General features: G+C 52.1%; 2 protein-coding genes across 3 annotated transcripts; one reads left to right on the top strand and one right to left on the bottom strand.

Moving 5' to 3' along the window:
- Positions 1 to 1,963: 1,963 nt before the first annotated feature.
- Endog (endonuclease G) lies at positions 1,964 to 5,412 on the top strand. The gene is made up of 3 exons (XM_047524450.1): positions 1,964 to 2,918; positions 3,970 to 4,079; positions 5,076 to 5,412. Exons 1-3 carry the CDS (start codon positions 2,406 to 2,408, stop codon positions 5,356 to 5,358), a joined length of 906 nt encoding a protein of 301 aa, XP_047380406.1. The 5' UTR covers positions 1,964 to 2,405; the 3' UTR covers positions 5,359 to 5,412.
- On the bottom strand, positions 4,848 to 11,295 carry Spout1 (SPOUT domain containing methyltransferase 1). 2 transcript variants are annotated; one of them, XM_047524448.1, is made up of 12 exons: positions 11,239 to 11,295; positions 10,657 to 10,702; positions 10,272 to 10,400; positions 9,575 to 9,734; positions 9,073 to 9,162; positions 8,909 to 8,958; positions 8,554 to 8,684; positions 7,480 to 7,552; positions 7,268 to 7,366; positions 6,719 to 6,821; positions 6,387 to 6,534; positions 4,848 to 5,568 (listed from the first exon to the last, which is right to left on the bottom strand). In XM_047524448.1, the coding sequence occupies exons 1-12, from the start codon at positions 11,272 to 11,274 to the stop codon at positions 5,500 to 5,502; spliced, it is 1,134 nt and encodes a 377-aa protein (XP_047380404.1). In that variant the 5' UTR covers positions 11,275 to 11,295; the 3' UTR covers positions 4,848 to 5,499. The 2 variants fall into 2 exon arrangements, with proteins under 2 accessions (XP_047380404.1, XP_047380405.1); XM_047524449.1 differs by lacking the exon at positions 11,239 to 11,295 and adding an exon at positions 10,847 to 11,201.
- Between the last annotated feature and the right edge of the window lie 1,138 nt (positions 11,296 to 12,433).

Here is a 12,433-nt window from a genome sequence, read left to right as displayed (position 1 = left end):
AATGAGGCATAATAGGAATATACTGCAATAGGATAAAAGCCATAGATGAGAAACGTGTAGCTAATATCCTACTCAATGGCGAAAAGTTGAATGCTTTTCCTCTTAAGACAGGAACAAGGTGAGGATGCTCATTCTTGCCGCTTGTGTTCAACATAGGACTGGAATGCCTAGGCAGAGCAATTAGGCAAGATAAAGAAGTCATCCAGTTAGGAAAGATTTAATAATTTCTTTAGACAATATGATGTGTGTATGTAGAAAATCCTGAAAACTTCACCCAAAACAATTATAACAAATTTAAATTTAACCTAGGAGGTGAAAAACCTATTCATGTATTGAATACTATGAAATCTTAATAATGAAAGAAATTGAAGAACACAAATGAATGGAAAGCTATCTCATGTTCATGGGTTGGAAGAATTAGTTGTTAAAATGTCCACATTATCTAGAGCAATGTGCAGATTCAGTGCAATACCTGTCAAAATTCCAACATAATTTTTATCACAAATAGAAAAAAAAAGTTAGTTAAATTTTTTGGGGGGTGCTGGGGATTGAACCCAGGGAGGCTTTAAAATGCTGAGCTACATCCCCAACCCTTATTATCACTATTATTATTATTATTATTTTTGAGACAAGGTGTACTAAATTGCTGAGGCTGGTCTAGAATGTCTGATCCTCCTCCCTCAGCCTCCCTAGTTGCTGGGATTATGGGCACTTGTCATTACACTTGGCACCAATATTAAGTTTGTATGCAACCACAAAGGATCCCAGATAATCAGAACAATCTTGAGCAAAGAGAAAACTGGAGGGCTGGGGATGTAGCTCAGTGGCAGAGAGCTTGTCTACCATGTGTAAGGCCCTGGGTTTGACCTCTAACAGGAAAAACAAAACAAAACAACAATAACAAAAAAAACTGGGGCACCACACTACCTGATTTCAAAATATAGAAATATCAACCAAGAGAATAGAGAGCCCATAAATAAATGCACAGTTATAGTCAATTGATTTTTAAAATTTGTGTCTTTTGGGACTGAACCCAGGGACAATTTACTGCTGAGTTACGTTTCCAGCCCTTTTTATTTTTTTGAGACTGGGTCTTGCTAAGTTGCCTATAACTGGCCTTAAATTTGTGATCCTCCTGCCTCAGCCTTCTGAGTTGCTGGGATTACAGGAATGTGCCACCATGACTGGTGGAGGAATAAGTTTTTCTGAAATCAATTATTGCAGTATAGTGACTGTGGTTCATATTGTGCATTTTTAAATTGCCAAGAGTTATTTCAGATGTTTTCATCACAAAAGTAAGCATTTGAGGTGATGTTAATCATTCCACATTGTATACATATATAAAAAAATAATATACCCACAATATTTACAATTATATTTTAACAACTTACACAAACTTGGAAATTCAAAAGTATATAATAAGACATGCCCCCCCCATATCCTACAACCTAAAGAAAATATCTGATAACATGTAGGGTTTTTTCCCCCAATGTAATTTTTATTGCATAATTGTTATTTTCTTGATTTATAGTGTTTGTATATTGTTCCTTCCCTTACCTTAGGTGGTGAGAAAGTTGCTGTATGATTTTAAAATATTTAATGGCCTAAATACTGTTCCATCTAAGTACAAAAAATACCCTTAGCCAGTTTCTATTTGCACTTTGCTTATTGCATCCTCTATTATTAGCCACACTTTTCTTGTGCTGAGCCTTTGTGTTTGAACTCCTTCGTTCTCAGTTTATTTTCCCGGCTCAGTCCTCTAAGTGGCTTAAAAAATACGAACCCTTTTGACTTTTCACACACACTGTGAAGCTGCCTTCTGAAATCACTGTACCAGGTTTCTGTTCCATTCAGCTGCTGGCCTCTGCTGTCTGCGCCCTTGTCTTCACGACAGGTAGTAAGAAAATTACTGCCAATCTAGTAGAATTCTTGATTGTTTTGTGGTGTAAGGATTAGGAGATCTCTGGAGTCTGACGGACCTGGGGTCTGCCCTTGTTCCGGCAACTAGGAGCTCCCGGGGGGCTATTGTGAGGATGAATTCAGTGATGAAAGCGCTTTAGAGTCCGCGTAACGCTTAGTGGCGTGCGGAGGGGAAGGTCCAAGGCGGAGGTGCAGGAGGTGAAGGCGGAGCCATACCTTGGGCCTGCGACTTAAAGGGGCAAAGAAAGGGCGCCGCGGCGCTCACCTGGGGCCTGTCCCCCTTACTATGGTTTTGAGCCCCAAGCCCTTGGAAGCGTTTGCCAGTGGTAGGAAAGGATATTCCACCCTCCACGATCCCCACCCTGCGTCAGTTCCGCGGTGGGTCCCGCGGTGTGGCTGCGCCCCTTTAAGAGCTCCGGGGGTTGGTCGGAGGTCGCGGCTTGCGCTCTGCCCGCGCCGCATCCCCGCCGCGGAGCAGCTGGGCTATGGCGCTGCGGGTCGGCCTGACCCTGGCGTTGGGCGCGGGACTGGGCGCGGCCGCTGAGCACTGGAGGCGGCGGCGTGCAAACGCGCAGGCGACGCCGGGGCTGTTGGGCCGGCTGCCCGTGCTGCCCGTGGCCGCGGCGGCCGAGTCTCCCGTCGTGCCCGCTCTGCCCGGGGGACCAGCAGGCCGCGGGCCCGGCGAGCTGGCCAAATACGGGCTGCCTGGGGTTGCGCAGCTCAAGAGCCGCGAGTCGTACGTGCTGTGCTACGACCCGCGCACCCGCGGCGCGCTCTGGGTGGTCGAGCAGCTGCGGCCGGAGCGACTCCGCGGCGACGGCGACCGCCGCTCGTGCGACTTCCGCGAGGATGACTCGGTGCATGCATATCATCGCGCCACTAACGCGGACTACCGCGGCAGCGGCTTCGACCGCGGCCACCTCGCCGCCGCCGCCAACCATCGGTGGAGCCAGAAGGCCATGGACGACACCTTCTACTTGAGCAACGTCGCGCCCCAGGTAGCCGGTTTGCCGAGTGGGAGCCCCAAGTTATATGCGTACTGAGCGCTCTGGGCAGGGCTCTGCTGTCAGACCTGGGCACCTACTTGACCTTCAGTTTCTTCCTCTGTAAAATGGGGATGAGCCCGGGGTGGTGGCGCATTTTTGCAATTCCAGCGGCTGGGGAGACTGAGGCAGGAGGATCTCAAGTTCGAGTCCAGCCCGGGCAGCCCAGTCCAGACCTGCCTCAAAATAAAGAACTGGGGTGTAGCTTAGTGGTAGAGCATCCCGGGTTTCATTCCCCCCCAAAATAAGTAAAATAAAATGGGGATAATGCTACTATTCACCTCCTTGTGGTAGCCATGAGGTACTGAAGATGATGTAAGCCAAAGTACCCAGCACAGTTCATGGCCCATTGATCATTAGCTATATTGAGGGAACGGAGCTCAGACAGTCAAAGTAACCTCGTGGTCCACACAGGAGGAGGAGAATCCAGGAAGTCTGTCTAGAGGAGCTGAGATCCCAGCCCTTTTCTACTCCGTCTGCCTGTGAGCAGTTACCAGGAACACAACTAGCAGGCAGGCAGGCTGTTGCCAGTCAGTGCACCCTAGACATCCTGCTCTACCTCTAGGTGGGTTCCCAGCAGGTCCTGGCACCCCGGATGGAGATGATGGGGGGCCCTGTGTAAAACCCATGGACACAAGCCTCCTACCCAACTCCTTCCCCCATGGCACAGTCCTCTACCCATTTTTCCTAGACCCTGTCCTGAGGCCTGGAGAGCTCAAATGACCCTCAGTGTCCTCAGAGGGGGAGAGATTCTCCTTTCTTTGTGTAGCTCTTTGAGTTGAGAAGACTTGAGAGACCTGGGGGTGCAAGAGGGATGGCTGGAGGGGTGTGGCCAGCAGTGTTGCCCGCTCGGACCTGGCTCCACCCACATGGCTCATGGAGTGCTTCGTTCCTGGAGCCTCAGTTTCCTCTGCCTGTGGGCCTACCTCCTCAGGGCCTGGGCAGCCCTGTGGCAGAGGGAAAAGGGTCCCAGGCATGATCCCACTGAGGCCCACTTCTTCCACAGGTGCCCCACCTCAACCAGAACGCCTGGAACAACCTGGAGAAGTACAGCCGCAGCCTGACCCGCACCTACCAAAATGTCTATGTCTGCACAGGGCCACTCTTCCTGCCCAGGTAAGGTCACAACCTGGGGCCTGGGGCTGCCACTGAGCTCCAGCAGGCTTGTTGCCCCAGACTGAAGGTCAAGAACAGGTCATCACTCATCTGTTTCTCTGCCTTGGGCCCTCATTCCACTTCTGCAGCCAGAGTCCTTTGGGTGCCCTCCTTAGCCCACACTGTCCATGGACACCAGGCCCTGAACCTCCCTTCCTCCCTCCTCTGACACCTTCTGCCCCATGTTCTACAGTGATGGAAGCCCTCACTGTCTCTGCTGGGCTCGAAGCTGTCCTCCCCTACCCTCAGGTCTGCCTGACCAGGGCCTTCACTCTGGTCCCTCTGCAGCTCTGTCTCCCAGGGTGGAAGGGCTGAGCTCCTGTGGTCATTGATGTTTCTGGTGCCCTGAGGACAAGGCCAGGTGAGGCAGTGGGTCACAGCCAGTTGCCTCTCAAGTCCACAAGCTTGGGATGGAATCCAGGCCTTATATCTAGTCCCTTGGTGCCATGGGCCAGTGACCTCAATGTTTCCCCTTGTAAAATGGGATTAAAACCTGTGACCTCACAGTCATTGAGGGCACAGAATGAGATGGTGGACATCATTAGCTAGTGCTCAGTGAAATGGAGGCAATGCTGCTGAGAAGCCAGTCACCCATCCAGTATACCCACACCTACCACGTGCAGGCCCTGTGCTGGCACTGGGGTTTCAGCTATCATGACCCTTGCCCTCTTGGTGCACCACTGTAGGACAGAAAGGCAGCCAAAATGTGTCCATGCTGGTGAACTGAAGGTGAGAGGACTGGTACTTTCAGCAGCATTTATTGCTACTCACTCTGCCTGAACCGTGTGGGGGTTCCAGCCTCAAGGAGGAGCCAAGCAGGGCACGGAAGCCTCACAATGAAGGGGTGATCTGGTGGGTGGCAGAAGGTAGATGTCAGGTCAGAGGAAGCTTCCTAGAGAAGGCAGCCTTGGGTCCATCCAGGATGCCCTGGTCATATGTGGCTGGGTCTGCCCACAGGACGGAAGCTGACGGGAAGTCCTATGTGAAGTACCAGGTAATTGGCAAGAACCATGTGGCTGTGCCCACACACTTCTTCAAGGTGCTGATCCTGGAGGCAGCGGGTGGGCAAATCGAGCTCCGCTCCTACGTGATGCCAAACGCACCCGTGGATGAGGCCATCCCGCTGGAGCGCTTCCTGGTGCCCATTGAGAGCATTGAGCGGGCCTCAGGGCTGCTCTTTGTGCCAAACATATTGGCCCGGGCAGGAAACCTTAAGGCCATTACTGCTGGCAGCAGATGAGGGCAGCAGCCTGGAGACTGGGGACGGGTTGCATTAAAGATGGTTATTTTTGGAGCCAAGTCTGAGCCGTGTCTGTCCTGGTGACCTGCAGCAGCCTCTTCTCACTGCCACTTCATCCACACCCTGCACCCGTCAGAACATTCAGGTGGCCCGCGTGCCTGCCTGGGTGAGGCTGGGCTGCAGGGCAGCCAGCGAGATGAGTATGGCTTCCTGGAAGAGAAGCGAACACAGGCTGGGGCCCGGGAGGCAGGCAGGTGCCAGCCCTGGCTGACCACCCAGGCCTTGTCCCACGAGCCGACTGCTTCCAGTGGGCCCTGGGGGCGAAGGGCCAGGTTCACCCTGAGATCTGCACGCCCTGCTCCTGTGTGCTTATAAAATGGGGGTGACAGTACTAACACCAGTCTCACTGGGCTGGGGAGGGGACATGATGGGCAGAGTTCTCGGCCTTCCCTGAGGTATCAGGAGTGGAGTCAGGTTTTTGCTGTGGGTGTTACTGGCAGGCTCAGAGCAGGGCCTCAGGGACAGGCAGACCAGGGCTGTCCCTCAGTGAAGCCACCACCCCATGAGACTGTCGGGTAACACGGCCTCTGTCGGTGCTCATAAGGACAGCATTCCGTGCTGAGAAGTGGGTGCACTGAGGCTCTCAGATCTAGAGGCACACTGCGTCCTAGGGAACAGGGATGCAGGTGACACCCTGAGGGGACAGCAGCCATATCCACTGAGGCCACAGGAGAGGACGTGGCAGAGCTGGGGCCACTGAAGAACATTAAGCATACAGCTAAGGAAATAGAAGTCCTGAGCAGGGGAGGGCAGGTTGCCTGGGTCCCAGGGGGGAACAGAGGACTGACACAGCACCCAGGATTCATGACCCCCTCCCACGCTCATGTCTTCTCCCTGCCACCAGTTCATGGTAGTGAGGAGGTGAGGAGCCCATCTCCAGAAGGCCCCTTGGCCAGGCTTGCTGCAAACTATTTTGCACAGATCTGAGGCCCCAGCCACTGGCTGGGGATCAACACAGGTGGGCTCACCTCAGTGCGGATGGTGCGACTGCCTTGGCTGGGGCACGTGTTGACATATAGGTCAAAGAGGACACTGGGTTCAGCCACCTCCAGGTTGGGGTCAGCATCCACTCCAGCTTCTAGCCCTTGGAGGCCCCCAAACACCACAAGTGCATGCCTGTCACCCAGAGAAGGGATCAATGACTATTTACCAAGGTCCCATGGAACACAGCCCCAGAGCTCTCAGCCTCCTATATGCAGCAGGGGCCCAGCCCACGCAGCTTTGCCCCACCAGGCAGGTGCCTGCCTCTTTCTCCTCCCCTGGCCTCTGGCCTCTGCCCCCTTCCCCAGGCAGCACCCACCTGAAGCTGGGCACCTGGGCAGAGGCCACATCTGAGCCACGCTCTGACGTCCCAATGGTTAGGTCATACCCATCCTGGAAGGGGGCCTCAGAAAACACAGCACCTGGGGGTGGGGCCAGCTCAGTGGGGGGTCCTGCTCTTGGCTGTGTGTACATTATATTGAAAGGGCGGGGTGGAGCTGGGGCTCGGGTAAGGGGGCCCCTGGCCCTCCACGACACTTGAGAAGTTGAGGACTGAACACAGTGGAGGGAGACCAGGCCTGAAAGTAGTTGGGAAAACAAACAAGGTGGGTGGAAGCAGCTCTAAGAACATGGAGAATGTTGACCCATCTGATCCATCAATCAGCTTTGATACTTTTCCCCAGAAGTCTTCAAGAACATTCTAGGCAGTGCACTCAGAGAAACCAAACCCCAGAGAAGACACTTGCCCAAGGACACACTCAACATGGTAGGGCAAGGACCCTGGTCTGACCTGTGGGTTAAGCAAGGCTCTCTGCCACCTCCCAGACAGAGGGCTGGCTGGACATTCAAAGAGGGAAGCCGTCCTTACTGAGGCAGGAGGCTAGCCGGACAGTGTAGCCCCAGTAGAGACCAGCTTTGGTGCGAGGGTCCTGCGATGATACAACTGTTCCCCGGTAGGTCTTACATTCTGGAAGGGAAAGAGAGGCTGTAAAATGAGCCAGGGGGACAGGGAGGTGGAAGGAGGTTTGGAGACCTGGGGCTGGCTAAGCCACCATAAAAGTAAAGGAAGCCTCCAGATACCTGGAAGCTGCTTCTGGTTCAGTCGCACAGTCACCCGAAGTCCAGGCTCCAGGTTCTTGTCAATCTTCACCTCCTGGGAAGAGACCAGAAGAAATGGATGCTGTTCCCCACCACAACCAGCAGGAGGCACTGCCCCCGAGACCCTGCTGGGGGAACTGCAGGGCTGGCAAGGAACCCAGGGAGTCCAGGTCAACTTACTATCCTCCTGCTCTGGCACAGGCCAGACCTGTTCATAGGACTATTACAAGGTAATAAAGGCTATGGGCTTAGCACACACAGGAAGTGAGCATTTCCCAGCGGATGAAATCACAGTTTTTTACATTTTGATGATTTGGCCAATTACTGGCTGTAGACATTTGAGCAGGTCACTCAACCTCTCTGAACCTGTCTCCACATCTGCCAAACTGAAAACTCTTCCACAAACAGCAGCTATTCTTACACTGCACAAGCTCTGGCATGAAGTAAATGGTTAACACATGCTAGCTGTGATGAGTGACAATTATTTGTGTTCTGTTCCACTTTGGAATTTATCACTCTTGGTGGGCACTCTTATTCTGAGAGTTTCTCATGCTTTTCCCTTTTGTTTGTGTCATCCTGGTCTAATTTAGCCATTTATGTCTGGTCTGGTCTTTTTGAGGGGTGGGGAAATCCTACAGATTTCATTGCTTCTGCCTCTGACTCTAGGACCCTTGAGAGTCAACAGGTAGCAAATGAGTGCTCTACTCCCAGGCCAGGCTGTGTGTCACACTGAAGCCTGAGTAATTGTTTTTGCAGGGTTCTGGTTTGTGTTTTGATCTGCTTTAAGTAAAACGGTAAAGCTGGGGTGCAGCTCAGTGGCAGAGCAGGTGCTTAGCATGCACAGGCCTGGGTTCAATCCCAGCACCAAAAATAAATAAGTAAAAAATAGTAAATTTGCTTCTGCCTCATCTCTTCAGGCTTGTTTTGGGCATGTCCCAGACCCAAATATGCATCAATGGGGCTTCACAGTCAGGTCTCCCCACCCATATGCCCTGCATACCCTCCACAGCTAGTGTGTGTCCTTAAGTTTATCACAGCCCACCTTTCAGTTCCTACCTTCTTCATTCCACAGTTGACAAAGGAGCCGTGGCCTGGTCGGGTGGGCCTGTCCACCACAATGCCCTCTCGGAACTCGGATTCCTCATCTTGGCGCATGTGGTGAGGGCTGTCCAAGGGGTTCAGGAGCCCTGGCGGGGCAGCAGGAGGAGTATGGGAGGTGCTAAAGCATACAGGGGTGAGGCCGGGACCCTAGTTTAAGCCACAGCTCTGCCATAGACATGCTGCTTGACATCAGGCTTGGCCTTGCTCTCCTGAGCCTGCCTTCCACCAGGACACCTGGTGGGGGGCTGGATGTTTTCTCAGTGTCTGAGGGGTGATCTGTGGGAAGTGGGGTCAGGCCTACCAGGCATACCTGCAAACTGTAGATCCTGGTGCTTGGGGAAGAATGCCTTTCTCAGGTACCTGATAAAGAATGCAGATCTCAGGAGATTCCCAGGGGAGGCCACCTCCTAGCTCACCTCCATGTTGATCCCACACACACCCTACCCCCTCCTGCCCAAGGAAGTCACTGCTTACTGTGGACACTCCAGGTACTGCAGGATACGGGCCAACTGTACACATGCCTGCCCCTTCTTGCCCACTCCTTTAAATTCTCCTTCCACAGTCCTGGAGAGAAAGACCTGACTCAAATTCCAATTTCTGGCTTGAGATAGAGCTCAGTGGTAGAGTGTATGCCCTGGATTCAAAACCCAGCACAAAGACCAACCAAACAAAAGTCACTGCAGTCCCTTTCTAGAGCTTCTCCCACCTAATCTGACCTCTGTGGTCATTGCCCATGCCTGGTTACTATACCCATTAAGGATTATATTGTGGCATTTTTTTGTGCTGGGGATTGAACCTGGGGTCTTGTCCTTGTGAGGCAAGCACTCTATCAACTGAGCTATATCCCCAGCCCATACTGAGCATTTTAGACAGGGTACTATAGAGGAGTTGGGCAGGTGGACAGGGTGAATCCATAGTCAACCCTGGCAACCCCTTCCTCCTCCCTGAGTCCCCAGGCCCTTGGGTGGCCTCTCACTTTGCATCATGGCCCTCCTCATCGAACACCACAATCTCATCCACACAGAAGATGGCACAGGCTCTGGCAATTTGGCCAGCCAAGTAGGTACGAAGCTCAGGTGACTGGGCATTATCCAGGATGGAGCCTGGCAGGGCCACGCTCAGAGTGTAGGGCCGTCCTAGGCAGCAGAGGGGCATTGTTAAGCATGTATTATTTATAATGGGAAAACGAAACATTTTCATTGTAAAATAAAAATTAAAATAAAAATTAAATGAAAATGAAATTGAAGCATTCAGAAAACTCAATAAAAAAGTAAAAACAACAACAACTCATTAATATTATGAAATTCTGGTCTGGGGCTGTAGCTCAGTGGTAGAGCACTTGCCTAGCAAGTGTGAGGACCTGGGTTCCATCCCCAGCAGAAAGAAAGAAAGAGGGAAGAAAGGTGAAGAAAGGCAAGGCAAGGCAAGGGAGGGAAGAAAATTTCAAGGTTCTGGAGGTCTAAAGTTAAGAGACATGATGCTTGAAATCTACCTACATAGGAGGTTAGGACTCAGTGAATACAGTCCCTCCTCTTCTCTGGGCCTCAGTTTCTCTATCAGGACAAGATGTTTGGACCCAATGGTCACTATGGACTCTTCCAGATATGATATTCTCTACTCTGCCAGCTGCTGAAGCCACAGCCTGTGCCCCTCCCCAGGACTCAGCCACACACCTTGCTTTTCCCTCTGGGCAGCTATCTCCTCCTCCTCCTTTTGTCGCTTTGTCTGCTCCTCCTGTGCCCGTTGCTTCTCCAGTTTTTTTGTCAACTTCATATCCTTCCACTTCTTTTTCTCCTCTTTCTCTGGATAAGAGAACATCCTGATTGGTGGTGGAAGAGTGACTGGGAGCAGTCAGATGGACAGTTCCCTCTCATTAGGTCAGCCTGAATGCTGGGGTATTGCTGGGTGAGCAGCCAGGGCTTACTACTCTTGGGTGCTGTGAGACACAGAGGGAATAAACTGTGTCCTTCCCTGTGTCCTGGCCGAGGCTGGCTGTGTTCTCCTGGAGTGGTCTGGGCACAGTCACTCTTTCCCACCCCAGGCCCAGCCGGTACGTACTCTGTTGCTTCCATTTTCGCCACTCCACTCTTTGGCCATGTTCACCCTGGAGTAGGAGTGGGAGGAGGATTAAGAATGAGAGGCTGAACGGTCACAAATGCGAAGGGAGCACACAGGGCTCCACAGCCAACCTATCCCTCTACCGCAGAAAACGCCTCAGGAGGGCAGGGACCCCCTGTACCCACCATACCTGGGCTCAGGCCATAATAAGCTTTAAACTGTTGAATGAGTTCCCACGGGTCAGAAGAAACTAAGCTCAGGGGACAGGACCTGCCCACAGCCGCCTCGGGAATCAGAAGAGAAGGCTCGGGATGAGGACGGGTTCCACTTCTGGAATGCAGCCCCCGCGGGAGAACCACAGGGCCTCCGTCGGCCGTAGGCTCCGCGACGTGTCCTAGCCCAGGCCTTGGCCCCGACTGCCACCCCGTCCCGGGCACACGCGGCCACCGGCGTGCGGCACCTTTCGCAAGGAGCGAGGAGCAGGGAACGGGAAGCGCGGACCGGACCCGCCACATGCCCCACGTGGGTAGTTCTCACCCCGCAGCGCCGGCGCCGGCTGGACCCCCACCTGAAATCACCTACCGGTCCGCAGGGCCGCTTCCTCGCGCGCTCCGCCATGTTCCGCCGCCCGCCGTTGGCCACGCCCCTGCCAATTAGACCCGTACCTCCCGGCCACACCTCCACCAAACCGTCCAATCGGAGGACTAGCGGGGCGTGGCCTAGGCGCGTCCGCAGTAAGAGCGCTTGGGCGGTGGTGGGCTCAGCCGTGTGGAGCATGGGCTCCGGGACTAAGAGCGGGTAGTGGGTCGGCCGCCGGAGTACGCAGAAGGGCGCTTTCTCGGTCCGGTTCCAGACCCCTGGTTGGCTCCAGAGCTGCGCTCTTGAGTCGGGACCAGTGAGACTCACTTCTCAGCATCGTTTTATGGTTTTATGCAAGGGGACCCTCAGAACCAGAGCTGGAAATCACGTTAGAAACAATTTAATATAGTTTTTTTTTTAAATTTATTTTTATTGTAAACAAATGGGATATATGTTGTTTCTGTCTGTACATGGAGTAACAGCATACCATTTGAGTAATCATACATTCACATAGGGTAATGAGGTTTGAAACATTCTGTTATTTTTTCTTTCCCCGCCACCCCTCCCACCCCTTTTTTCCCTCTGCACAGTCTCTTCTTCTTCCATTCTTGCACCCCTCACATCCCCCATTATGTGTCATTATCGGCTTATCAGTGAGATCATTCGTTCTTTGGATTTTTTGAGATTGGCTTATCTCACTTAGCGTGTTCTCCAATTTCATCCATTATCTGCAAATGCAATAATTTTATTATTCTTTATAGCTGAGTAATATACCATTGTATATATATATATGTACCACAGTTTCTTTATTCATTCATCAATTGAAGGATATCTAGGTTGGTTCCACAGTCTGGCTATTGTGAATTGAGCAGCTATGAACATTGATGTGGCTGTATCTCTGTATGCTGATTTTAAGTCATTTGGGTATAGGCCAAGGAGTGGGATAGCTGGGTCAAATGGTGGGTCCATTCCAAGATTTCTAAGGAATCTCCACACTGCTTTCCAGAGTGGCTGCACTAATTTGCAGCCCCACCAGCAGTATGAGTGTACTTTTTTCCCCACATCCTCTCCAACACCTATTGTTGCTTGTATTCTTGATAATCGCTATTCTAATTGGGGTGAGATGGATTCTTAGTGTAGTTTTGATTTGCACTTCTCTTATTACTAAAGATGGTGAACATTTCTTCATATGTTTGTT

Source organism: Sciurus carolinensis, chromosome 14 (genome assembly GCF_902686445.1).
Source record: "Sciurus carolinensis chromosome 14, mSciCar1.2, whole genome shotgun sequence".
Classification (NCBI taxonomy): domain Eukaryota; kingdom Metazoa; phylum Chordata; class Mammalia; order Rodentia; family Sciuridae; genus Sciurus; species Sciurus carolinensis.
Note: the sequence above shows the minus strand (reverse complement) of the source record. Positions and strands in the feature narration are given on the sequence as shown.

What these genes read in the sequence shown, in the direction of transcription:
- Endog (XM_047524450.1), top strand. Translation starts at nt 2,406, where the DNA reads ATGGCGCTGCGGGTCGGCCTGACCCTGGCGTTGGGCGCGGGACTGGGC. An exon ending in TGAGCAACGTCGCGCCCCAG is followed by an intron (nt 2,919 to 3,969) that starts GTAGCCGGTTTG and finishes CTTCTTCCACAG; the next exon opens with GTGCCCCACCTCAACCAGAA. An exon ending in GGGCCACTCTTCCTGCCCAG is followed by an intron (nt 4,080 to 5,075) that starts GTAAGGTCACAA and finishes GTCTGCCCACAG; the next exon opens with GACGGAAGCTGACGGGAAGT.
- Spout1 (XM_047524448.1), bottom strand. Translation starts at nt 11,274, where the DNA reads ATGGCGGAGCGCGCGAGGAAGCGGCCCTGCGGACCG. An exon ending in GGAAGCGGCCCTGCGGACCG is followed by an intron (nt 10,703 to 11,238) that starts GTAGGTGATTTC and finishes CTCCTACTCCAG; the next exon opens with GGTGAACATGGCCAAAGAGT. An exon ending in GCCCAGGTGCCCAGCTTCAG is followed by an intron (nt 6,535 to 6,718) that starts GTGGGTGCTGCC and finishes TCTGGGTGACAG; the next exon opens with GCATGCACTTGTGGTGTTTG.